This window comes from Abramis brama (assembly GCF_963993115.1).
Source record: "Abramis brama genome assembly, chromosome: 23".
NCBI lineage: Eukaryota > Metazoa > Chordata > Actinopteri > Cypriniformes > Leuciscidae > Abramis > Abramis brama.
This window is the reverse complement of record NC_139985.1, coordinates 12,762,792-12,789,402: the sequence shown is the minus strand read 5'-3', so window position 1 is coordinate 12,789,402 and position 26,611 is coordinate 12,762,792. Positions and strand designations below refer to the sequence as shown.

Sequence of the window (26,611 nt, the reverse complement as noted above, 5' to 3'; positions counted from 1 at the left end):
AATTAAAAGTTTCCATTACCTAAGCACGAATAAATTAACACATATAGATGTATTTTTGGTTTGAACAACTTTTTCATACAATTACTTGCAATTCTGAGCTAAGCTAAGTAATTAACATGCTCCCAGTGTATAGCACATATCAAACGCTGAAAAAACAAGAATTCAATTAGCTGTCAGAGGGAGTCTATTGGGACCTGTGTGAAATAAGATATGACAGAGTTGTAAGTGCTTCTTAGAGGACAATTGCAATGAAACGACTAGTTGGTGGGTTGCCTGAATGACTAGTCAGCAAAGGAGTCCCTGTATAATTAGGCTGGTTTCGGGTTCACCTTACCCCTAACAGAAATGTTTCTCAAGAGACATTTACAAAAGATGCATTATTGTATTTAAAAACAGTGAAGTGAACCAATTTTAAGTTTGAATGTGTTAGTCAGTTGTGATGTTTTAAAGGGGATAAATTTAGTTGACCACTCACATTGTGACTACAATCTGTTGGTGTACAAATTTGAGATTAGTATTGTCATTTAATTACATAGTAGAAGGGGCTTAGAAGAACTGGATAAGGAAAACTGAAAAAGGTAAAATTACTCAGAGGCAAGTGACATGGCAGCCTAGATCACTCACAAGCCAATGAGATTGGTCTTGGGCCATACAGCAGAAGTCCTATTTGTGCATCTGTTCCCTTGTCAGGTCAGAAAAGAAATAGGCCAAGCTACAACAGAGACAACAGATGCACCTCCTAGATAACCTACTATAGTAAGATTGCAGTGGAACATAAGAGATGATGACACACTTGTACTCAACAAATATGCATTATTTTTGTTTTAAACTGGGTAAGGACGTGCATGTCCACATTTCACGTGAGATATGTTGATAAGACTGCAATGCCTGTCATGCACCTAGTGGGTAATGGCATTCAGACACATATGATACATTGAAATGATACGTTCCTGATACTCCTGAAGGCTCAAGCTGCACTTTAAACCACCTGAATGTGCACTTGTTTTTTCCACTGACAAATCCTTATTGAAGGATGAGATCTAGACACTCGCACACACTCACACCAGCTGGAGAGGGGCGTTCTCAGAACATTCCAGAGCACAATACCACCTCCAATTGGCACTTCTTTCCTTGCATACTTCCTTGTTGGTGAGGGTTGAGGACAGAAAACAGGCTAGCAGGCTGCAATCTTTCAACAAATAGGATGACCTGTGCTAACACTAGATCATTTCAAATCAATACAAATTTCCGACGACAATACCTCTTAAGTCTTGCCGAACACTGAGCCTCAGGGAATGCTGGTCTTTCCAACCTTACAAACACTGTCAGCATACTTTTATTTAACTATAAGAGAACTGGTAACCTGGGTACGTGTCAAAGGATGGGTTCCATTCATGGCATGATGGGAAAATCACGTTTAGCAGATACAGGTACCTCGGGATAGGTATAGCACAGGGGTGTCCAATGGTGCTACTATCCTGTGCATTTCATCTCTAATCCAAATCAAACACACCTGAGTGAGCTAATCAAGATCTTTGTGGGTTGCTTGAAACTTCCAGGCAAGTGTGTTTTGGGCAGGTTGAAGCTAAACTTCAAAAAGAAGCTAAAGGACCAGGAGGACCCTCCACCCCTAGTTTAGCATTCTGAACCTTGCAAGTTACTGAACTTTAAAATCTGAGGTTCTTCTCATACTCTCACAGACTGTTCAAAAATACCAAGTACTTGGCTTTATTACTACACCACCAGCCTTATTGTTTTATGCTGCAAGTTATTGCTTTCACGCTTTGAACTTTACTGCAAGCAAACTGTTTAAGTGAGAAATTCTTCTAGTCAAAATACTCAGGCCTGCCCTGTGTTTCCCAAGAGTAATCAAGACTTGGAGGTTATCCTTCACGTCTGCAAGCAAACTCCCCCTTTACACAAATTTCCCATCTGGGAACAATGAGAAAAAACTCCATTCCCACTTTGTTCACTATTCCTTGCAACCAGACATTTTATTGAAGATACACCTTTAGTAAACATAGAGTTGAGCCATTAATGATAATATTTTACAAGCAGGTGAAGGGTTAAGGAAGGAGGTGGTTCTTAAACCTGATAACCTTCCTGGTATGAAACACTAGAAACTCATTGTGAGTGTACAACTTCTACCAGTTTCAGTATAAAGATACTTAAGCTGGTAGCTGTGTTTTAAAAGCATGCTAGCTGTTCCAAGCTGGTTATTAGTTGGTTGAGGCCAGTTGACCAGCCACCATGTCCCAAAAACCACCTTAAATACATCAAGATCGCAATGATGACTGATGAGCTGGTTTGTTCCTGGTCCAAGACGGCCAAAGGTAGTGTCCAGGCAACACAAATAATCTCAGGTGACCACAGTAAAAGAAAAGCTATTTTAAAAAAGCTATTCAGATCTTTGTTGTGGTGCTATATTCCTGGCTTCTGGATCCTGCAGAAGCCCCACGCCCCCATCTATCCATCGATCCACACACATACATAAACACATGGTCTCCTCTTGCTTCCTATCCAGAAGTAGTCCAAACAGCCCAGCACAAAGTACTACCTCTGCACCTAAACCAGCATTAACTAGAAAACAAAACCAAAACTTTAGATGACCTACCTCTCTACGCCTTCCTCCTGTGTGTCCCCTTTCATTCTTCGTTCGGGTCCCTAATCTGTATATTGTTCTCTACTGTTCCTTTTGCCTTCGTTTTTATCCTCTCCAACTTTCTCTCAACTCTCACTTTGTCCTTCTCCACACTATACCTCTCTTTTTGTGTCGGCTGTTGAACCAGAGCCAGGGTCCAGGGGCCAGAATGAGTGGAATTTAAACAAGAAAAGCAGAAACAATCGCTTCTTTGCGGGTAATATCTTTTCTTTCTCCTGCAGCTGAACTCACGCTCACATATGGATTACATTCCCAAGGAGGCAGCCAGCTGGATTTAAGCACAGTGTCTCTCTCTCTCTCTCTCTCTCTCTTACTCCCCTACGAATCCCCCCACAGCACAGGCCCTGCCCGCTCCCTCATTTCTACAGTGCTGTTTCTAGTCTAATCATTAACTCTGATTGGGGCGGCACTACGTCCTTTAACCCTTTCAGTGGCCTCCTGCCACTCATTCCTCATGGGTTATAAAAACAAAGACTGTTCTTACTCCTGGAATACTTTGTAACATCAACGAGGATAGTGGAAGTGAACATGAGGGCCACTGATTCAGTGCTAATGGGCTGCAGAATGTTACATAACATGGTGAAGTAGGGCAATTCATCTGAGGTTTGGATGGACTATCATGCTAGGGCTTCCCTGTAATCTGTTGTCATGGGTTTGTGGGAGCATAATCATGTCCTGTCCAAACTGCTCAGACTGTCCGCAAAAGGTTGAAGGGAACAAGCGATTAGACACACTAACGTTTGCTAGTTTGGATGTTACAGTTGCACCACTTTAGCAGTATTTCAGCACAAAAAAAATTGTGTAGAGATGTGGAGAGTATAATTTAAATAATTCTCATTATTTTTAGTGCAAACATGCAATCTCTGTGCTATTTACCTGAAATTAACATCACACTAAATGACACACTAAATAAAATTTCATTTTAAAGCAGCGCTATTTGGCTTCTGCAGTTAATGTTGCACTGAACTGCAGTAAATGCAACAATATTTGCCTAGTGAAATTAACACTGCACTAAATGACAGTTAACAATTTTTTTTCAACTTTTGTTTTGTGCAATTAATGTCACACTAAATGACACAAAGCAGTGCTATTTATCGAGTGAAATGTCACACTAGGCTAAACAACGGTAAAACATTTTTTGTCTACAAGCAGTTCTGCATATGCAATACAATCCCAAATTATGGCGGTACTCTACTTTTTCCTCCACAAACAAGTGCTTAGAACCAGCCAGCGCAAGTTGCTTTCAGAAATTTTTAGCCGTGTTTACACCATTACCTTATTTTCTATAATTCCTTTCATGTATCAGCCCTAGTTAAAACGATTGTTTACTAATGAAAATAAAAAATCTGCCAATATCAATTCACTTCAACTCGTTCCAAGTCCGCAAGACTTTTTCTTCTGTAGAACAAAAAAGGAGATGTTTTAATTAGCAGAATGATCTTTTCCATACAGTGAAAGTGAATTGTGAAAAGTACCAAAAATTACAAAAAGCATAAAGGTAGTCCAAGTAATGTGCACTATATTCCAAATTGCTTGCTCCATTGTTCCTGATTTTGCATAAGTACATACAAAAAATGCAGCCAGATCAAACAAACAGCGCTATAAACGAGCACAAATTCATTTAATCACTAATTCAACTTTGCTTAATGACAGCTTTTAGCCTCTATAATAGCTTCCATCTCTGTGCTTTCTGCAAAGTGAGACAAGCCACATTGTTGTAATGTGCATTGAGATCTTTGTAGTCAGAGTAGAATATCAATGATAATGACAGAGAAAAAAGTCTGTGGAATGACATAGGGATTATTAGTAATGTTAGGCCACACATCTAATAATTTATGACCATGAGTTGTATTTAATTGTTTTGGCCTGCAATGCTCAGTTATAATCCTACAATGGTTATTTCATTAATTTGTAATTACATGACCAGAATGGGCTGATTTGTGCGTAACAAGATGTAATGTTCTTGAGGATTGCTCCATAACTTCAAGCCATTACCAGCTACAGTTTATAAGCTAATGAGGGGTTTTGGCAACAAGCATTCTGACCTTTCAAGAATTCCAAGGTCAAAGCACAGTTTATTTACAACCGTGTAGATCGCTACATTACTTGTGTTACCATTTTATTCGTCTTCTATTGGTTTATCAGCTGTGTAGCAATGTATCTTCCCCTGCTTCTAACTACTCAGCCCTAGTTAAAGAGACATTTCACCCCAAAATGAACATTCTGTCATCATTTACTCATCCTCAGGAGTCTTATAGACAACTTTTATGGTGTTTTTGGTTACTTTTGAAGCTTGACAGCCCCTGGTTACCATTCACTTTCACTGTATGAAAAAAGAGAATCATGAACATCCTGTCTATTATCTATATGCTACGAGTTCTATGAAACCATTTGGATTTGGAACAACATGAGGATTTTTAGGTGAACTGTCACTTTAAGTCCATCTCTGATTCCTATGGTTGCAATTTTCACATACAAGGCCTCTGTCCCAGATATTCACTGCCAAAACAAACTTCTAATGAAGACTGTCCGCATAACTTATCCTGGCGTCTGATGGCCATGCATGTCCTATTAGTGCTTGCAATATGGCCACTTGTTTTCCAAAATTCTAACACTGATCTACAGACAAAGCTCTCTCAGTGTCCATGCCGTATCATTGCACATTCTTCAGTGATGCTCCTTCCGTCTTATCAGACACTCTGGCTGCCTTCTCACAAACACTACGGGTTCAAGACCTGGGAGGCAGGCAAAACACCAAAACATCCCAAAACCCAGCTGGTTCTCAACAGGATGAATATAAATGCGGACTTTGTTTTTTAATGGATTCTTCTCATGAAAAAACATCTGACAAGTTTTAAAAGCATAGGAATATGAAAGATGGAAAAAAACTATAGAAATAAACAAACCATAAATAAATAATATTGATTCTGTATTTTTAAATTGTCAGGGTTTACACTTGAGGTAGGCAAATATACAACTCAATAATAATAATAATAATAATAATAATAAAAGATATGAAAATATACAAAACAATGTGTAAAATACCTGTTGACTAGTTTGATCTATCTTTATGTCCATGGGGTTTGAAAGCTTCTCGGTAAGATATTAAGCATTTATTCTTAGTAATATATCAAGTGGTGACATGATGCAAGGTCATATCCATTTCCTGTTCCATTACCACCTCATTAACACATCATTGTAAACCAGACTGGTAGTACACAAATGGACCCATGGGTAAAGTGTGCTCTGGAGTTCTGGCACAAACACCTTTTTTCATACATGCAGATGGTTTCACTTACTCAAATTTATGGCTTAGAGAATTGGAATCTTCATAATGTAACAGCATTTAAATATAGTAAATGCAATGGAAACAAATGGATGCCCAAATGGATGCCCAAATGGAACCACAGTGATACACACAGCACAGACCTGATGCAAAAAATAAAAAAAATGAAATAAACGATTCATCATAACTTACTCATGTTGTTCCAAACCTCTAAGACTTCTGAGAAAGAGAAACACAAAAACTTTTAAGAATATCCAGACCAGTCTTTTCAATATTAATAAAAGTGAATAAGGATGTTAAGCTTCAATAAATCTGAAAAAAAGTACCATAAGAAATATCATTCAATTGTCCATATGAATCGAATGATATCCATATGACAGTCCAATTTGTGAACAAATCATTGCTTTGAACTGGATTCTTGCAATGCATCAGTTGTTCCAGTTAAAAAAAACAAAAAAAAAACTGTCTCAATTATTCAATCACGAATCAAACTAATCCAGTTCTCAAATTCTAACTGGCTTAATAACCCAATCTCACATATTAACATATCACAGATGGGGACGATTTACAATAATAATAAAAAACAACTTAAATTTTGGTATCACACAAAGCTATTGAATGACTTTACAATAACCGGAATATAGTTTACATGTCATATGGTTAATGGTTGTATGGTGCTTAAGCATAATTTTAAAGAGCTTAAAAAGCTTCACTCCCCTATTTATTATAATCACAAGGAAAAGAGCAACCAGCACAGCCATTCAAATATCTCCTTTTGTGTTCCACAGAAGAAATAGAGTAATATGGGTTTGGAGCAACATGAGGATGAGTAAATAATGACAGAATTTTTTTTTTTTTGTGAACTTTCTTTTTCTTTACATGTGAGAGTCCACACAGACTGGCTTCAAAATGTGCACTCTGTCACATGCTATGCAGAGCTTTTAGACAGGTGGCTTATTTATGCTTCCCTGGTCACCATGGAGTTAGTGCCAGCTCTCTAGCCTTGCACAAACAAATTTATACTGGAAATGGACAGTGTGTGTGTGTGTGTGTGTGTGGGTGGATAAGGGGTGCGAGGGAAACCAACAGAGGGACAGAGCAACAGTGCGAGGACACTTTGTTTGCTCTGGTTACATAAGCATAACCACATGCAAATGTCCACACACACAGTCAACATACAATCTGTTCATAAGGAAGAAAAGTAGCTGGAAAGGATCAAACACAAAAGACTTGACATGGCTCTAGCGTACAACTGAAACCCTGCAGAACATTTTATCTACAGTACAACCAGAGGCAAATATTTGAGGACAGCAGAGGGAGGTTTCTCTGAATTGATGTGGTCTGGTATTCCAGTTCACTTCTTGTCTGCGATGTCTCAGATGGAGGAGTCTAGAATGCTTTCAACTTCGACACTAACCAAGGTCAGCCTTCAACCTGGAATGGCTCTTGGGCATAAAATCCAGCGCCTTTATCAAGAGCGAGTCAACACAGATGGCCGGCCTACCGAACCTACTCACGGACACACAAACAATCACACACACGTTGAGTCCTTTCAACACATGAGATAATCTGAGGCACACGCATGCTCGGGCGAGGTCCGTTGGGGAATGTTATTTATCGCTATTTGTCCGACCACACAGCAGCTTGATTCATTGCCTGGGGTCCAATGTCTCGTAAGACCCACAAATCTCCCCCTTCTTGGGCCAATTAAAACATTCCAGCAGCACAATCCCTTGTTTTCATTGAAGACTATTAACTTGTAATTCACCACTAATCTGTAAACCAACACGACCACAAGCATCTCTTCTCAAACCGTAGAGTACAAAACTTAAAAAAAACACCTGCTCTTTCTCAGTTACTGTTGTCGACAAACAGAAAACAAGAACTGTCTAATGCCATTTGTGACAAGTTTGGTTCTCATTAACCATTTGAGAGTTTATTGGACCGCACTTTGATAGGATGGAGGGATGAAACGGGCCAAAGAAAGACCCATTATATTCCTAGCCCAAGCAAGACTAAGATGGAACAGGTACAGGCAGGTTCCATGAACAAGAAGAATTTAGGTTATTTGTGGCTGTATGCCACTTACCCTGAGTGGACTAACCCACTAGGCAAAGAGCATTAAACCTTTTATCTTATCGATGGTGGTGCTAATTTTGGAATCCCTAGTGAGGTGCGAGCTTGCTGATAACCAGTTAGAGATTTAAAGAGCATGAGAGAACAGAATGTTACTGACCTACAATAAAATTTCATATTGGTTATTGTGATGGATTTTAATTTTATATTTTAAACTAACCATGATTCTAACAATTCTAACATCTAAACCTTACTTCCCCTTTTAGGTCTAACATTCAAACACTTTTTGACAGAACGTACCAAAACGTTCTGTTCTTTGCCTATTTGTGTTATGGAAAATTCTCAAGTGCTGACCATGACAAAATCAAAAATATACTGTCTGTATTATGTCATGATATATTGAGTAATCAACTGAACTCTCAACCCTTTACAATGTTTTTGATGATTCAAGATATTTTTGCTTATGCCAGTAACAGAGAGTAAGAAGGTGGGGGCTTGCTTTACCAATTGAACCAATCATATTGATAGAATGTGACGTGAGTTAAGTCATGAGTTAGTCACGATGATCTTATTTGTTGTGTCTGTCTATATCCTATAAAACCTGATGTATTCCTGTTTACTGGTGGGATTCCCTCTGAATTTGTCTGAGATTCTCTGGCCGTGATTAAAGCTTCTTCTTGGTGGAGATTCTCTGAGAACTACTCGAGAACTCTCCTGGCCGTGATTAAAGCATTTAAAGGACATTTGCTGAAGTATGTCTGTTTATTATTGCTGCGCAGCAAGTTAGTTAGGGGAACAAGTTAGAGTATAGGATTAGACCACTCAGCCGACGTCGATGTGTAGACGCGCTAGGGTATAGGGTTAGACTCGGCCGACGTCGATGTGAAGACGCGCTGGAGTATAAATATTATAGGAAACTAACGTCGACTGTAGACGAGACCCAGGTAGAGTAGGAGAAAAATCTACCACATTATCTTCAGCTCCTCTAGTTTTAAATTAGTCTTAGTTTGGACATACAAATGTCCATCAAGTGACCAGTCTGCATAGAAACTCCAACAGTAATGTTCAAAAAGCATCCCAGGAATAGAACCTAAGTTCCTTTAAAAAAAAAACAAATATATATATATATATATATATATATATATATATATATATTTTTTTTTTTTTTTTTTTTTTTTTTTATAAATAAAATAATAATAATTTATTCACCTGGTTTCAAATGCATTTCTACAAACTGTTGTTTTTTTTTACTCTATGAACACACACTTGCTCATTACGCTTAACATCAACACCCTGAGGCCATATTGCAAGAATAACTTGACTGTCTCTCTTGATAAATAGAGATCACATTAATTGCATTCTGTTTTCATGAGGGAAAACCATTCCTTGGCAACGATTCAGTAACAACAAGTGGTGAGATAAAAAAATAAAAATAATGAGCTCTCTGTAACTTTTAATCCAGAACCCTTTACAGTGACCAGGTCAGGTTAGTAGCCGGTCATAGGAAATGATTAAAAGGATTTCTTTATGGACTGGAAAATGATTACAAACAGTCATGTCCAGATGGATGAGGTTCCATCTCGGGGTGTAGGTTTGTTTTGGAAAGCACATGTTTGTCTGTGTGTATTAGTGGCTTAAATGAGTCTTGTGCGCAATTTAAAAAGATGTCAACACCTCTCTCCTGATGACATCCGACCGTGTTTAGACAAAGGTGCATTCTATGTGCCTGACGTCTCATCGGAGAGGTATTTACTCTGTCCTGTTCCTCCTCTTGCCTGAGGCGAAATACTGGAGGTGTGATGAACAAGTCTCTACAAGCAACACAACTGTATTCTTTCAGAAACATGTCATCTTTGTTTTCTGATTTAGGACCAGGTTCCACACTAAACGTTACTGTAACCTCTAATTAAAGAGCTGACAGCAGATCAGTGGAAATGACTGGCTCCAAGTTGGCCAGACACACAAAAATGACTTTCAGTAATGCAGAAAAGAAAACAGTATACAGTTGTATTTGTCATCTGGATACTTTTTTGCCTACTGTTTTATGAATACTATAAATTTGGACATAATTTGTCACATACTGTTTTTTTGCGTACTTTATAGCAGGGAAGTATGAATATTCGGATTCAGCAGTGTAGAAAATTATTGTAATTTCAGTGGTAAAAGACTAAAAATGCTACAGTAAAACCAGTAAGTTTCCTTCATTTGTAAAAAAAAAAAACGTACATTTTCAAGTAATCCATGTGACCCAAGTGCTTTGTTTGCGCAACCCCCCCCCCCGCCCCAACATCCCATAACTGACCACTTTATTTACAAATTATTAATCTCCAACATGTTCATGCAACAACGTCTGCTCTTGCGTCAACACAGCATTTTCATTTAATGAGGCATGTTTTTTACTGCAACTTTTAGTTCAATTTGTAAAACCTAAAAAAAACTTTGTCAGGGATAGCGTACTATGAACAAGCATTCATTTACAGCAACGCTCTGTGTAGCATAATAGTCATAACAGCTCCCCCATTGGACACCAGCCAAAAATATCTCCATGCCAGAAGAGCAGCCCAGCAGAGAACGAGTGCAGGACCACTCAAAGAGCAATTAAATTGGCCATAGTGGTTCAGAGAACAAAGGAACCATATCACTAAAGCACCATGTCAACCCGCTCTCCTGAATCCATGTCTGAAATGACTTCCTGTGCCTCACCTCGTCTTCTGCTCTCTCTCTTTCATATTAGCCATCTAAATGATACTCCAGAGACAGAGGTGGGAGGAAGTGACTTGTGCAGACAGAGCACAGATACTAAAGCCTCTAATTTACACTGTGTGGGGGGGAGAGGGGGGGGGGGGGGGATGGGGGGGGGGGCTATATGGCTATATGGAAATTGGCTATTGCTAATAATGTTGTGGCTAATTAGGACCCCAGATGGCCTTGCACAGTAAATCAAGAACAGACAATACAAGTTGTTGTTTCAACTCACAACGTCAGCCCTTAATCAGGATTGTGTTCTTTGTTGAACAAAAGACTTTTGCCTTGTTATTTAGTCCTGGCTTTTTTTTTAAGGATCTCTGTCTGGAATCTTTATGACTCATAACCCTTGCAAACAAATACTGTGGTAGTGGTACATTGGAAAAGTAATAATAATAATTGATTACTTTTAAATGTACTGCATGTGTTCATTCATCTACTATGGCATTACATGGTACTTCAAAAAAGTCTATGGCATTTTTCCACCAACATACTACTTCTTAATTTGTAAAAATATCAATTAACAGTTGTTAAATATATAATAATAATTATAATAATATATATTACTATATGTCACCTCAAAATAAAAATAAATAAATAAAAAATATTATTATTAATATTACTATTACCATTATTATTATTATTATAAATAATGTATTATCTTACTTTAGTATATTTATAATTATTCTTACTGTATTATTATGTTGTGAAAATAATGAATAATCTTAATTTGTGTAGGTTTGTTAAAAAAAATTATTAAAAACAAAAACATTTTAATATTATTCTTAGGATGCAATTCTGCCAAAATTTTTATTACCATAATGCATTTTTTTTTTTTTTTAAACCGAAACAAATTCAGCACAACAAAAAACTTAAGTAGCCTACTTTTTAATTTCAACATTTATTTGTTTTGCTTTAATGCAATAATTATGCGGTAAGCTTAAAATTGAGCAAAGGGAGATAAATGTCCATGACTGTCATAAAAATAATTTCACAATGCAAAAATATTCTTAGTTAATAGTTTTAAAAAACCTTTAAAAAAATTATTTACTCAAGAAATAATTGCTTATTACTTTTTTATGGAATATGACGAAGATATTTCTTTTTATGAGATTCATACAGTTATTTAACAATTGTTTTCTTTTACTTTCTTATTTATATTTTCTTGCCAGCTTGATATGCTTAAACATGGAAATTTCTTTGACAGTTTATATATATATATATATATATATATATATATATATATATATATATATATATATACACCAAATTAGGGGGAAAGACTTTTCTTTAAATGTACAGACTATCCTCAAACATTATGTGCTGCAAGGGTATTTTGGGGAAAGGTGTGTCTAAATGAGCTTTTATCTCTGCACAAACTCAGATAAACATCACACTCCCACACTGAACACTGAAGAGCTCCTTAGACACTGGACACAAGTGGGGTATTCTTCCCCTCTCCCGTCTGTCATCTTCCAGCTTTGTGTTCACCTCTCCTGATCCGTCGGCCAGTGCCAAGTCTGTCCATCCAGACACCGAGGCAACTATTCACCCTGTGCTAGTCACGTCGAGGGACGCCAGCCCGGTCCAGAGAGCGGCCAATCTGACGACTGCCAAACCAACTTCTGCCAACTGACTTCTGCCATAGCAACAATGCTAAAAAAATCATATATTAACATGCAAGGGTGGATCTTTGAAATTAGAGATGCAAAACTAGGCATTATAACCCAAACTGCATTGCAACTGGTTTGCGGGATGTTCCATAACTTTTAGCACAGTTCTCAATGTTTAATCTTTGTCTTTTCTGCAGATGATGGCAGCCTGCCCATCACAAATGAGCATCTTTGCATTTCCCCTGAAATCCAAATATAGCGTAGAAATTAGCAAGTCTGAAATTCGCCGCGGTTCCACCGCGTGCCACTAAGCTCCAGATTTTAAACTCTCTAAAATTAAGCCCAGGAGTTTACGGTCTCCCATTAAAATTTTTAAGCTGCCTCGTGGTTTATGATAATCAGAGGTTTAAACACAGAATGGCGGGATGTATATCAACAGCCTACAGCAGCATCAACCAGCTGCAGTCTTCAAATCAGTTTGTGTTCCCGAATTCGGCATACACCGCAGGCGCAGGTATACAGGTACTCTGTCCTCGCCAGAAAGAGTAAATCAAGAAGCAGGGGACGGTGAAACACCCTTCAGGAATGATCCACGGCTATAATTATCTGTTTCTGCTTGGTTTGAGGTGATGAGGGCATATTCCTGTTGAATGCTATACACCTGGGCATCTGGATAACCTCAGACAACATCTGTCTTAGCGTGTGTGCATGCATCTTAGCTGTATGTCATCTGTTTTTGCTGCCTTTAAGCTAACGTGATGAATCATAACTTCGTCAGTTCATCTACTCATGTATGTCGGAGGGGTTATTATCGTTAACTAAAACGTTTTTTTTTTGTTATTAGAAATAAAGTAGAAATTGAATAAAATGTAAACATTAGATTAAAAAACTTAAACTAAACAAAAGTTGAAGCAATAAAATGACTAACTTTTAGTTAGACTAACAACTAAAAATTAATAAAAAACTAAAACTAAACTAAAACTAATATGAAGACTATAATATATGTTTTTAAAAATCTGATAAAAATTACAAAAGCACATTTAAAACAAATGTTAAAAATGAATACATTCGTTAACATGAACTAACTATGAACAATATATTTTTATAGCATTTATTAACCTTTGTTGATGTTAATCTAATTGTTCATTGTTTGTTCATGTTAGTTCACAGTGCATTAACTAATGTTAACAGATACAAATTCTGATTTTAATTAACATTATCTAAGATTAATAAATCATATGTATTGTTTATCAGTAGTTCATGTTAACTAACTAATGTTAACATATGAAACCTTATTGTAAAGTGTTACCAATGTATCTAAAATAAAAATTAAAAATGAAAATATAACAATAAATGCCCATTCAGAATCTTTGAAATCGTGGTATGTTGGATCTTTTCGAACACTTCAGAAGACTAGAAAAAGTCAATTTCATGTTCTCATTTACACTTGATCTAAATCAATTAGATTACTCCTAAAATGACCCCACATCTTTCATATTTACCCTAAATCTGCAAGATATGCTATCTGTAAAACAGGAAACATTTGGTCTAGCGTATTCTGGTCTTTGGACAATGCATCAAAATCCCCTTCTCTGTCTAGACACCTTGTATCACATATCGAACACACACACACAAGCTCACATGCATCCATTGATTACTTAACATCTTTCCTGGAGCTAGCAACATAGAAATGACAGAACAGAAACCAGGGATTTGGATGTAGAAAGGAGGACTTTCCTTCTCTTTTCACACCCAGCTAAAGATTCCCCAATGGAAAGAAGTGATCCTACCTTGCTGAGAGTGATTTAGTGTCTGAGAATGGTCTCGGTTAAGTCTTCGGTTTGCGCTTCCTTCACTGCCTCCCTCTCTTCTCCCTGTTACTGTGCTCCTGAAGCGTGGTGGTGTGGTATGAAGGGGAGGGGGGGTGGCTGGCGAAGAGAAAGAAAGGGAGAGGGTGAGTGAGCGAGAGAGAAAGGGAGAGCAAAGAATCAAAAGCTCCAGGGTAAAGACGGCGAAACTTGAAACCACCGGTGGTTCTCAGACAATCATTTCCCCCCTCTCCTTTCTCTCTACTCCACTCATCAGCCTCAAAGTAAATCCCTTCCTGGTGCGTAAGAACAGCTATTTTTTCCCTCCAATCCAGATTCAATAAAGAAAATGAATAGGAGAATTGTACATCCAGCAGGGCCGTACATAAAAATATAACCTGTCAGTCGACTTCCTTCTTTAAACCACACACTCGCATACAGAAATGCAGCGGTTTTCATTTTCCCACACTCGGGTTCAGCTTTTAAATGTATTTTTCTTCCAGAGAGAAGAAGCCATGGCAACATTTGTCTAATAAAGGGAAAGGGCTGAGGTCAGGTGCACTGTGGCCGGCCATGAGAGTGTCTGACTGAGCATTTGGGGAAGGCTAACAACCGTACTAGGGATAGCGGTCTCCTGAGAGGCATGGAGGACTATGGGATATAGGTGGTGATTACACTGCACACTTTTCATCTTCTTCTTATCGCTCTCCCAGCGTGCTTTTCATTGTTCCTCACGTGCCCGTGCACGTACACAAAGTCATATCATTTATGATGTCATACAGGCCCCTGTGCAGAAACACCCAATCAGATCTGTGTGTGTGTGCAGTGAGCATGTGCACAGCCAAATATCACAGAAAAAAAAAGCTATATATTTTATCCAGCATAAAGGGAATCCCAAATACGGGGAAATTTGAATCTACATTTAAAAATAAATAAATACAAATTTAGACAGAAATGTAGCAATATTTAAATTCTGGCTGATAATGATAAGCTGGCAATTATTTAAGTTACAACCAATAACTGATAAATGTCTGATATTAAAATAAAAATTCTATTCCATTTTGTCAAATGAAAAAAAATATATATATATTTTTTTAAATCAGTTATTTTAAATGCAACAAGTGAGTTTAGGTATTACAATAAGACAGACAGACAAAATGACAGACAGACCGATTGAACGATAGATAGATAGATAGATAGATAGATAGATAGATAGATAGATAGATAGATAGATAGATAGATAGATAGATAGATAGATAGATAGATAGATAGATAGATGGATAGATGGATAGATGGATAGATAGATAGATAGATAGATGGATGGATGGATGGATGGATGGACAGACGGACGGACGGAAGGACGGATGGAGACGGACAGACAGACAGACAGATAGATGGATGGAGGGATGGATGGATGGAGACGGACAGACAGATAGATAGATAGATGGATGGATGGATAGAGACGGACAGACAGACAGACAGATAGATAGATAGATATATAGAAAATATATATTTCATATACATCTGTACATCACACTTTTTTATCTTTTCTCGACAACTCTTTTTTATTTATTTACATTGTATGCCTAATATTACAAAGTCTTATATAAGATTATCAGTAGCCGTCCTGTTTGTTTTTCCGATAAACACAGAAATTGTCCCTTAAAAAAAAATCAGCATGTGTCAGTGCGCCTGTGAGTAATTACTGGAGTGCTCTGAGTCTTTATATTTCCCTATAATCACACACACCCACAAGACTTCCCGACCCTCTCCACGCTCGTGCTCGTGTTTAACGTTACGGTTTTCGGCAAGGTCGGAGGTTAAGTGTTGTCAGACCCACTACTGTAGAGTAGCCGTGTTTGCGGGAAAGTGTCTCTAATGGCCAACATACACGGCGAGCTACTGCAGGCCTGCTGGGAGTGCCGTGACACTTTTTCATATTTTATGAAGCTGTTTTTCAGAACACTGTGGCAAATGACACAATATATGAAGCTACGACAAAAACCTTTCATCTATTTCTCTGTTGCAATAAACTGGGCTTTGGCTTTTGCTATTTTTTGAGTAAAAAGGATTTAGCTGCTCTGAATACAGTTTGCTATCATTGGGAACAAACAAAGCTTCATCTACACGACACATCTGTATATGGTATTACTTTGCTTTGTAACTAAATCAGTGTGTTCTGCCCAAGAGAGAATGGTGGGAAAATACCATGACAACCTCTTTGTTCAAGTAAAACAAGTCTATTGTTATCGGATCTTCGCGGCTCTGCGGAGGTTGCGCGTTCCCCCAGCTGCCGCTCCTCTAATTCTCTCTTTCTCATCTGGTTTTTACCTGGTTTAACAGAACAAAAAGACACAGGAAAGACCTCTTTCTCCCACAGCAGATGACCAGATCAACCGCACCGCAGAGTGTTGACATTTAGCGCCCTTACGAGGGTGTAGAACTTAACATTAAAACAACCACGTGTCTCTAGTTGGAGAGAAAACAGAGCAAGAGAGATTACGGTGTCCTCTGCTTTGACAGTATTATGACCCATAAAGTTTAGACAGTGTCCAGATGCTGTCACTTACAGCACACGTGATCCAGAGAGGTTAGAAAACTGAACTTTTGGATTGTCCAGTGATCATTAACCAGGTCATACAGGGAACAGGCTGTACATGTCCATGATCAATGTTGAAACATGGCAAAGTTTAAAAGTTTATCAATGAAAACGGCTTATAGTCTTGACCTGACTGAGAACAAAACTCTTAGAGACACAGAATTAATATTACCACCTCCATTTCTTTCTTCTTTTTTTCTCAAGGGTAAGCTGAAATTTAGCTTTATGAACATATTGAGGAAATTAAACAATTAAATATTTATTACAGTATTTATTTTCCCCTTGCAATAATTTATTAATACCATTCAAAAGTTTAGGGTTGATAAGTCTCTCATGCTCACCAAGGCTGCATGTACTTGATCGAAAATTCAGTAAAAACAGAAATATTACTATTAAATTTGAATATACTTATTTATATTTAATACATTTTAATATTAATATAAAATGTAATATTTTAATATTACTTAATATTTTTGTTGAAACAGACTTTTCATAAAATTATACATGTCTTTAGAGTCACTTTTATGCATTCTTGCTGAAAAAAAGTATGAATGTCTTTAAAAATCAAACTTTTAATTATTTTTTAATGCATTTTCAAATTAAATGCCCACTGCAGTCTAAGCAAATTTATTTTATGGGAAACATTGATACTTATAAGACTAGTATTGTACTGAGAAGTACAAAAATAATAATAATAATTGAATACTAATGATTTTATTATTTATTTATTAACAGCTTTAAAGTGGGGAAAAAATGCAATAGCAAATAGTTGTTTTTGATAGAAACTATGTCTCCTTAGCGAAAATGGAATGTATCAATAAGGAAATCATTTCTTACAAGGGTAAATATTAAAGTACCAGAGAATTCACATCACCGCTGTTTGAAAGAGAAGGCTTTGTTTATATATATATATATATAAAAAAAAAGGTTATCTATCAATTATATCATCTATCAACAATTATATTTAAAATACAATGTTAATCTAGATAAGATAGAGTGGTTTCGTTGGAAAAATACAGAGGCAATGACATTACATTGGAAATTTGTCCATATTAGGAAGCCATCCATTGACTTTAATGTCTCTGAAGACATGAGAGCAGGCTCTTTTCCCATGCCCTATCAGCAGAGCTGTGCTAAATCGGGACAGATGAGCAGAGACCATTCAGCGCCTGACAGAGATGAGTCTGTAAGAGAGAAGGACATGGGCTGCAGGACATGTGCTAACTGCATGCTAATAAAGCTGACCATCAATGTCCGTCACTGGACTGCAGTGCCATGACTACTGCTGGCCGCCGGGATGAGGGCAACGTCAAGGGCAAGAGATCAGAAAACACTGACATATAAAAATAGTAAACGGGGGGTAAAAAGCAAAAAGCATAACCGGCAGTCAGTACAGATATCTCATTGCTGATTTCTCTTAGTAGCAGATTTTTTACAACAACAAAATACCCAACCTGGGAGCCATATTAGCAATGGAAGTCATATATGCCACAGAAAAAGTAAACAACTGTGCAAATGAGGACAGATGCATCTGGAGGCCAAAGCAAAGAACGATTAAGCAAATTAGCTCTTGAAATAGTTCTTCAGTTCACCGCAGCCTCAGACATTTGGATAGTCTGGTTATATCCAGTTGAAGATTTTTTCTGTCCTTTATGATTGTTGCTTTTCAAATTGTACGATATTAGCCAGATGAGATCTTGCATAAAAGCGAAAATGATCCAAAACTAATGATAATGTCCTGGTGTTTTCAAATATTTTAATACCACCAAATATTACTGTCACGAACTGACTGTTTTTGTTTTGTTTTCATGAACTTTCTATTTGTTTTTATCAGTCACCTGTTTTTCTTTGTTCCAGTTTCCCACTCCTCGTTTGTGATTAACAAGTCACCACCTGTTCATCATTTCAGTTTTTACGTATTTAAGTTCCTCCTTTTCATTCAGTGGTTGCCTGGTATTGTTTGTGTAGACACTCTGATGTTGCATGATTGCCTTTGGGTTACCTGAGTTTGTTTTATAAAGAACTTTTGTTTGTAGAAAACCTATTTCATCATCTTCATCTGAACTAACTGTGACAATTACAATCTTCTATGAGGAACCCCCTTTTTAAAATATAACAGCAGGTATATATTTTCATGTAAATACCATTGATAGTGTGTGTGAAAAATATTTTTGCATAATATCATAACAAATTTGTTTTCGAAAGTAAATAATGGGCTTTTATATTATTGTTAAAATACCTTTATATTAAGTTTGCTTTTTTCAAAAGCAAAAATTATCCAGTCACACTTTAGATTAAGGTCCAATTCTCACTATTAACTATGACTTTTGCCTCAGTAAAATCATAATTGCTGCTTATTAATAGTTAGTAAGGTAGTTAAGTTTAGGTATTGGGTTGTACCAAGCGTGCCGCACAAGCCCTGAAAAGTGAAGCCAAAACGTCTCGATCGCCCCCCGGTGACTGGTCCTAGTATAGGTCATAAGCCCCGCCTCCCCATGTTATTCAACGGGACGTGAGACCAACTAAACAATTAAATTACACTTCAAATATCTTTTTTCCAAAGGTGGTTTCTTTCATTTGCTGTCGTTTTTATCACGCTGATGTAAGTTCAAGTGTCTGTTTCAAAAATAAGTTGTTTTTTAGTTAGTTACGTGATGCGGTGGTGTAACGTCATGACTGACAGCTGTGATTGACAGGTTCTCTGAGCGAAGTAGTCACTGAAGCACCAACGGACATTTTTTCGGGATCTTCGGAGGACTGAGGAGATTGTATTTACTTTATTTTAACAAGCCTCTTGACGTACTGCAATCAATTTTTAAAAAAGTGTGCAGAATCCACTCTCCCTGAGTGCATTCTGCGAGAGTGAGGGCGGAGCATTGATTTCGCGGCTTTACTTCCTGCTCACTACTGCGCAGGTCTGGTCCCGAGATCGCTACTGCGCAGACTCAAGTTCCAATATGTCAGCACCATATCGGGACTCTGGCGGCTTCAGTTCTCATCAATGGAAGAGAGCGAAGGGGCGTCGTCCATCTTTTTTTACAGTCTATGGGTTGTACAAGGGATGTACAATATGGTCATGCAGAATAATGTATAAATGTGCTTTATAAGTACTAATAAACAGCCAATATCCTAGTAATATGCATGCTAATAAGCAACTACATAATAGTGAGAATTGGACCCTAAAGTAAAGTGTCACCAAATTTCCTATTGTAAAAAACTACGGCTTAAAAACTATTGCAAAATCATGTCATCATTTCTCACCATTCTTTAGAAGTAGAATAAAATAAAAAATTATATTATTGTGTGAAAAAAACATAATTAAATCAAATTTATTTTATTTTTTAAATCCCCCAGCACCCCTTTCCCCCTGGGGGACTCTGAACCCCAGTTAAAAAACACTGCCCTAAATGCCCTTAAATTTGCCCTTAAATTTATTTCACACAGCAAAATTGTGCCTTAAGCCGTACAGTGTGCACCCGGTTAGAACCTATGACCCATTCTTTCCCCCAGAGGATGCCATCATGGGAAGCTGTTTGGCTGTGGTTGTGCCCAATGGGATGAAGCTCCACTGGTTCCAGTTCTATACTTAGCACTGCCTCGCTGTCCCCCCTCCCCTCTCCCCCTCTCCCCCTCTCCCCCTCTCCCTCTCTCTTTCTCTCTTTCCTTCCGCTCTGGGCTGTGAAACAGTGAGGATGACTCTTGTTTATCATCCTCTCCCTCACTGTGTGCTGGCTACCCTCCCTGAGGAGTGCACATATTCTCATTCCCCGAGAACTCCATTTCCCAGAATCCTCCCAATGACATGCAACAATTATATCCTCCATATACAGTAACATAGACATAAGTTGGTATGACTCAACAACGCTATCTCACGACCAATTCGTACGAATTCGTACGAGTGATTAAAAGGTGGTTAATTCGTACGAATTCGTACGACCTCACTCGTACGAATTTGTACGATTTGTCTAAACCCACGTGATGGGTAGGTTTAGGGGCGGGGTCAGGGGTAGGTCATTCGTATGAATTCATACGAATTGGGCAATTCGTAAAAAATATGTACGATTTAGCAAAAATCGTACGAGTGAGGTCGTATGAATTCGTACGAATTAGCCACCTAGTGGAATTCGTACGAATTGCTGTGAGATCAGGCTGGACTCAACACACTTCTCATGCGTTTCATTTCTTTCAGTTAAAAGATGAATCAGTAAATCTCTCCAGATTGCAGAAGACTTCTATTAAATGACAAGCGACAGTAAGGGCAGATTTTTCTGGAGCAATTAAAGAACTATCGAAAGTAGGCCAGCAGTAATACATGAAAGACACATGTCCTCTTTTCCATTAAAGTCCATCTAAATCCTCCTTGGGCCACAGACTGCTCCTCAAACTTGGAGTGTTGACTGAAAAAAGGCTTAAGATTGGCTCATAATAGTGGAAGGCTCACTCACTCACACACACACATTCATATAATGTCATTCAGCATGCTTTACACTGCACATTTTGGCAAATCTACAGTATATGCATACAGAAAATTCACACACTGCAGAGTATACATACTACATACCGCTGAAATAGTATTTTTAGTAGTATGGTAGCATGCCACACAGCCCGAATCTATAGCCTTAGATACTGTCACTGGCTAAATCCCTCTGGGAAAGATAACCAGAGACCAAATCTACTGAATCATCAGTCAGAGAGTCACAGTTATATAACAGTCCCGCAGTGAGGATGGACAGCCACGAAGGACGGTGTCAGACAGAAAAGGTGGGAGGTCGGGAGCGAGGGCGCACAATTTCACAACCTTAAACGCACAAATCTGATACGATCCGATGGTTCATCCTGCTCTATATCCGTAGTTTAGCATTAACTCTGCAGGCCTCTCAGCATGCAAGACCAAACCTCTCCAAAAGCCTCAAGAAACATTCAAGAAGCATCAGTTTTCAGCTTTCCTCCAACAAAGCAGAACAGGGTGTTAAAATAAAGCGGAAGCCTTTTCTTGCTTTCACAGTTTCATCAGTAAAGACAGGCAACTGTTTTATGCAGCGGATGAAAAAGCTAATCTAATTAGCCAGCGTTTTTTTCAGGGATCTTTGATGATTAGACCTCATGCTAGCCCTTATCAAAGAGGGTTTCTAAATTCATTAGCGAGGACCGTAGCAAATACGCACCCTGTCTATTGACTATAGTCGCCCTTGTCCTTGCTGTGAGCAGTGTCTTAACGTTACGGAAAGATCCATTCAGAGATGTGTTCTCTGCCTGTCACTTTTAATTAAACAGACTTTATTTTTTCAGGTCATTAGCTCAATCAGTAGTCTTTAGATTAAAATGAAATTAAGCAAATACATAATCTTCCCTTCTGTGCACATCAAACTCATAACAGGTTTCGAGCCATTGCAAAGTCACTACATGTTAGTTACGTCAAGGAAGCAAGGCAGAGATTAGAGCAGATTGTGTTGCCGTGACGAAAACACTTGGCACGTGGCAAGGAGGCTGCCACAGAGAAGCTTAACAAAAGGAGGCAATCACAGCATGGGGCTTTGTGTGGAAGTGGAGGAAGGGAAGGCGCTATTCAAGTCAATTATGTTTTAGCAGCTGCTATTGGTGCTGTCCTCTAATGGCAGCCACTCCCAAATCTCTTTGCCCCACCCACTTATCAACTGAACACAAAAGGGAGAGACACAGAGGACAAAGAAAGGATGCTTCATTCCCATTCATGTGTAATTGTTAATTATTTTAGCACGACATGCTATAATTGTAAAATTGTTATTTTCATGCAATTGCTAAAAGCCTTGGATATACATAGTGGTTGACACACTTGCTTCATCACACAAGTGGAAATGAGGAAATTATAATAAAATAAATGTATGCAGTCATTTGAATCAAAAACGCATTACAGTGAATTTAAGGTATGCATTTTGCACCAACATATGATCTTGGCGAAAATTAAATAAAAATAAAATAAAATATGATAAAAAATAAAATAGCCAAAATTTGAATACAAAATGCATTAAAAGTTTTTATTTATTTATTTGCGATTATTTGTGCCTAAGAATTGAACCCATGACATTGGCTTTGCCATGCCATACAAGCTGATAAAATAAAATAAAATAAATAAATAATAATCATAAATAATAATAAAACTTTTTTTAAATGAATGTAGAAAATAATAATAATAATAAAAAAATTATTATAATTTAAATAGAATAAATATATATTTAAAAACAATATAAAATAAAAAAAGTAAATAAATAAAAATATAAATAAATAAATAAATCAAATAAAAATGCCTTTTTGATGCATTCAGAATTAAAGACAAGGCTACAAAATGTAATCCAGTCATATGATATTAAGCAGTAACAGGAAGTAACTCATTTGAAAACATTCTCTACTACAGGACGTGAGCAGACAACACAACTGTATGCGACTGTACTACGGCTACCAGATTGTGCAGTCTAGACTCCAGCATCTTGTAACTCACAGATTCTTCCTGTTCGCTCGACATTATTAAAACTCATCCAGCTGCCTGTCTGCATCATTCATTGGAGGGAGCGGATTAACCGGCTCCAGCTAAACAGTAGGGCACCATGAATCCACATCCCATCATTCTCTGCTGACACAGACAGCCAGTCATTTCACAGTAAATCACACCCCCACGAGGATAGTATGCTGACTATCTGTTAGGCCAACAGTTCTGCTTTTCAAATGAGCAGCTTTGGGACATGCCTGTCATTTGCAGAGCATGTAAATGAGACACATGGCTGGATAAACCAATGTTACAGCTTTCAGATTAAAATTGCTTTGCAAGCTTGTTCTTCTAAACAACCCCGTAGCAGCAATTTCAGTAGCCTAAATGAAATTCTTTAGACCTTTGTCCTACAAAAATATATTTGTAGGAAAGCCACTGATAGCAATTTAGATAAGCAAAAGTCCACTCTTCTTACCATAATTTCCTGATCTATCTACAGTTCCTGTCAATAAAAGTGCCAATTAGGACAAATCTAAAAACATAAAAAAAAATAATAATTAAATATTTTTTTAAAAATTGATTTTAAACACTTTTTTAAAAAAAAAACACACACACAAAGCAAAACATTATTAAATATTAAATATGCACCTTTATGAATTTGAAGTGATCATTAAAATATCAGAGTGAGATAAGAATATGATGAAAATGAAACTTTTATCAGTAACAGGAAGTTCCTTACCTTGTATACATAAAGTCTGCAAATAAAAGGAATCGTTGTTATTCAGCATAAAACAGAATTTCCGGTAGCTGGATGCCTGTGGCTAAATTTCTGAAAGTTTGAAATAATCATTGCGGGTTAGATGTTAGCTATCAGCATTAGTCAGTGTGTTGAGTCAGCAAGTTATCAGTCAGTTCATGTCCTACAAGACCATATAGATAATATATGCATCAAAGGTACATCACCTGAAAGTTTTATATTCTTTTTGTTCCATCTTCCGTGCAAATGCACACTTACACACCCGTCTAATGCCATATCTGTGAATAATCAAGGGAGTTCTGGAAAACAAGAATATTTGCTCTTCAACTCTTTTGTGTCTTATGTCTTGAAGGAAACCACACCTTTACATGCTTCAACTGTCTGACAAATAAATGTGCTATTATGTCATTTGACAACCTTCTCATGCTATTCAACTGACCTTTCACACTCCAAACTTCGGTTTAAAAGCCCTGTTGGGATCTTATTTATCAATTGTAAATTATTTCCCCTCATTAAAAAGTTTAACAGTAAAAGAAATGAACAGTCTAGAAAAAATATATTTAAAATCTCCTGCTATTGAACATGTTTGCTCATGAAATGAATGATGGCTGTAAATAGTAGGTTTCTGCAGTGCCACCTGTAACTGAAAACAAATGTGTTTTTTATGCTATATTACGCTAGCCATCAGTAATATGCTAGCTGTTTTAATCAGAAGATTCAGTACTTTACTTTCCGTCAATGATGGAGAGGCGTTGTCTCACAACTGATGGAAATTTCCGCCAATGGCGGGTAAAGATTTAATACTGACATGTATCAATTAAAAAAGTTAAGTGTATATTAATGTATTTCTATGCTTAGAATATTGTTGCTTTAGCGTAGCAACATGCTAACGCCATACCCAACTCACTGGGTATTGGCTGTTGCATTTTCCCACAGTAATTTCTCAATAAACTGAATCCTTGAGAGAGACTTTTTAAAAGCAGAGCCTGATGACTCACAAAGAATGTGTTGAATCTCTCATCCATTCAACAGAAATCCTTCTCTCCATGAGATTGTGGGCGGCCGGATGAATGAAGAAAAACAACACAGGATTGAGGGAGAGACTGTGAGGAAAAAAGGAAATCATTTTGGCTTATCGCAGTCTAAATATGTGAGTCACTGAAAAATGTGGAACAAGTGACGGGCAATGCACATGCAGTCCGCAAAAAAACAGGTGTTTTATGACAATTAGTAGACATTAAAGAAAGTCCACTCAGAGAACTCTGAAAGGGTGCTATAGAGGCTAATGCTGCCATTTGAGGACTTTTCTTGACGTCCTGCTATAATTCCCTCAGACTTGGTCCCATGACGTGATTTTTGTCTGTGTAGATCATAGGGATTAGGATTCAATTATATGAAAAGGATTGTGGAGGCTTTGTGTTTTATCTGTGAACGGGGCCCACAAGTGTGTTTGACAGAAGACAACCAGTCCACTACAGTCACTGTCAACTTGTAAAACTTGAGGGAAGGGTAAACTAACTCATGATCATATTACCGGTACCTGTTTTTGTTCTTAAATCAGTTTAACATCACTGTTTACATCTGTTCTGGCTAATTACAGTGCAGTCAATTGATATTAATCAAACATTCTGAACAGGATTTGATGAAGACACATTCAGCAACGAATTCAGCCCAAAGCTACACATCAAGGTCCAGATTTACTAAACAGTGCAAATTAGCGTGAGAGCGCAATTCCAAAACAGCGCTGATGGGAGTGGAAAGTTCTGCGCGTGATCTACTGACGACACGCAAATTAAAGAACACAGACGCAAACGGATCATCTCCATAATGATCAACGCATTCTACCAAGAGCAGAGCAAGTCTGTTTTAAGACGTGCTTTTTTGGGGTGGTAAATAATGGCACAAATACTAGTAAATTGACTAGCGCATAGTAAATCACCTTGCAAATGCATACAATAATGCCTGCCACAAAAATAACCCTGTCCACATGCCTTTTGAGCACTAATTTTTTAATCTTTAGTAAATCCTGACTTTTTTTAACACCAAAAGAGGGTTTGCGCTGGCACAAGCTGTTAGTAAAGGGACAAGCTGTCCCTAAGCATCTATTTTTTGGCACGCATACCAGTGATGACCCGTCACTGAAGAATATTTCTTCATCTCTAGTTTATTTTTACATTTTAAATGTAAATAATATAAGTGAATTTGATTGGTTTTTAAAATGTAAATTTTAATATATTATAGGTATAAAATATATGTATACATAGCTTTAATATATAATATAGTATTTAATGCAATATTTAATTTTAGCCCATGACCCTCAATCATTTCAAAGTTTGTCCCTTTGTAGAAAAATGTGGGCACATCTGCTTTATACAATGCATTTTTTTTAAAGATGAACGGTGAAAATTTTTCCATTGTGTGTTCAAAATTTAACCGATCCATCCAAAGGAAAACATCAGTAGCAAATAAGTCTTAAGTTTTGGCCTCCTTAAGCTTTCTGTCTACCCTGGAAATCCAGAATTCTCGCGAGAGCACAAGTTGAATTTGCTCAGCGTACTCTGGCGTCGAGTAATGATGCTCATTAAATATGCCCTTGTATCCG

General features: G+C 37.5%; 1 protein-coding gene across 22 annotated transcripts in view; it reads right to left on the bottom strand.

Moving 5' to 3' along the window:
- The window catches only part of plekha6 (pleckstrin homology domain containing, family A member 6), a 77,057-nt gene extending 62,592 nt beyond the window's left edge, over positions 1-14,465 (bottom strand). For 9 of the 22 annotated variants that reach the window (XM_084100385.1, XM_084100417.1, XM_084100393.1 and 6 more), the window contains exon 1: positions 2,615-2,947. In XM_084100385.1, the coding sequence (XP_083956511.1) occupies positions 2,615-2,649 (35 nt within the window). In that variant the 5' untranslated portion in view covers positions 2,650-2,947. Of the gene's footprint in view, positions 1-2,614; positions 3,046-14,172 lie in introns of those variants that run through there. The other 13 variants (XM_084100390.1, XM_084100392.1, XM_084100404.1 and 10 more) reach the window with 7 other exon arrangements.
- Between the last annotated feature and the right edge of the window lie 12,146 nt (positions 14,466-26,611).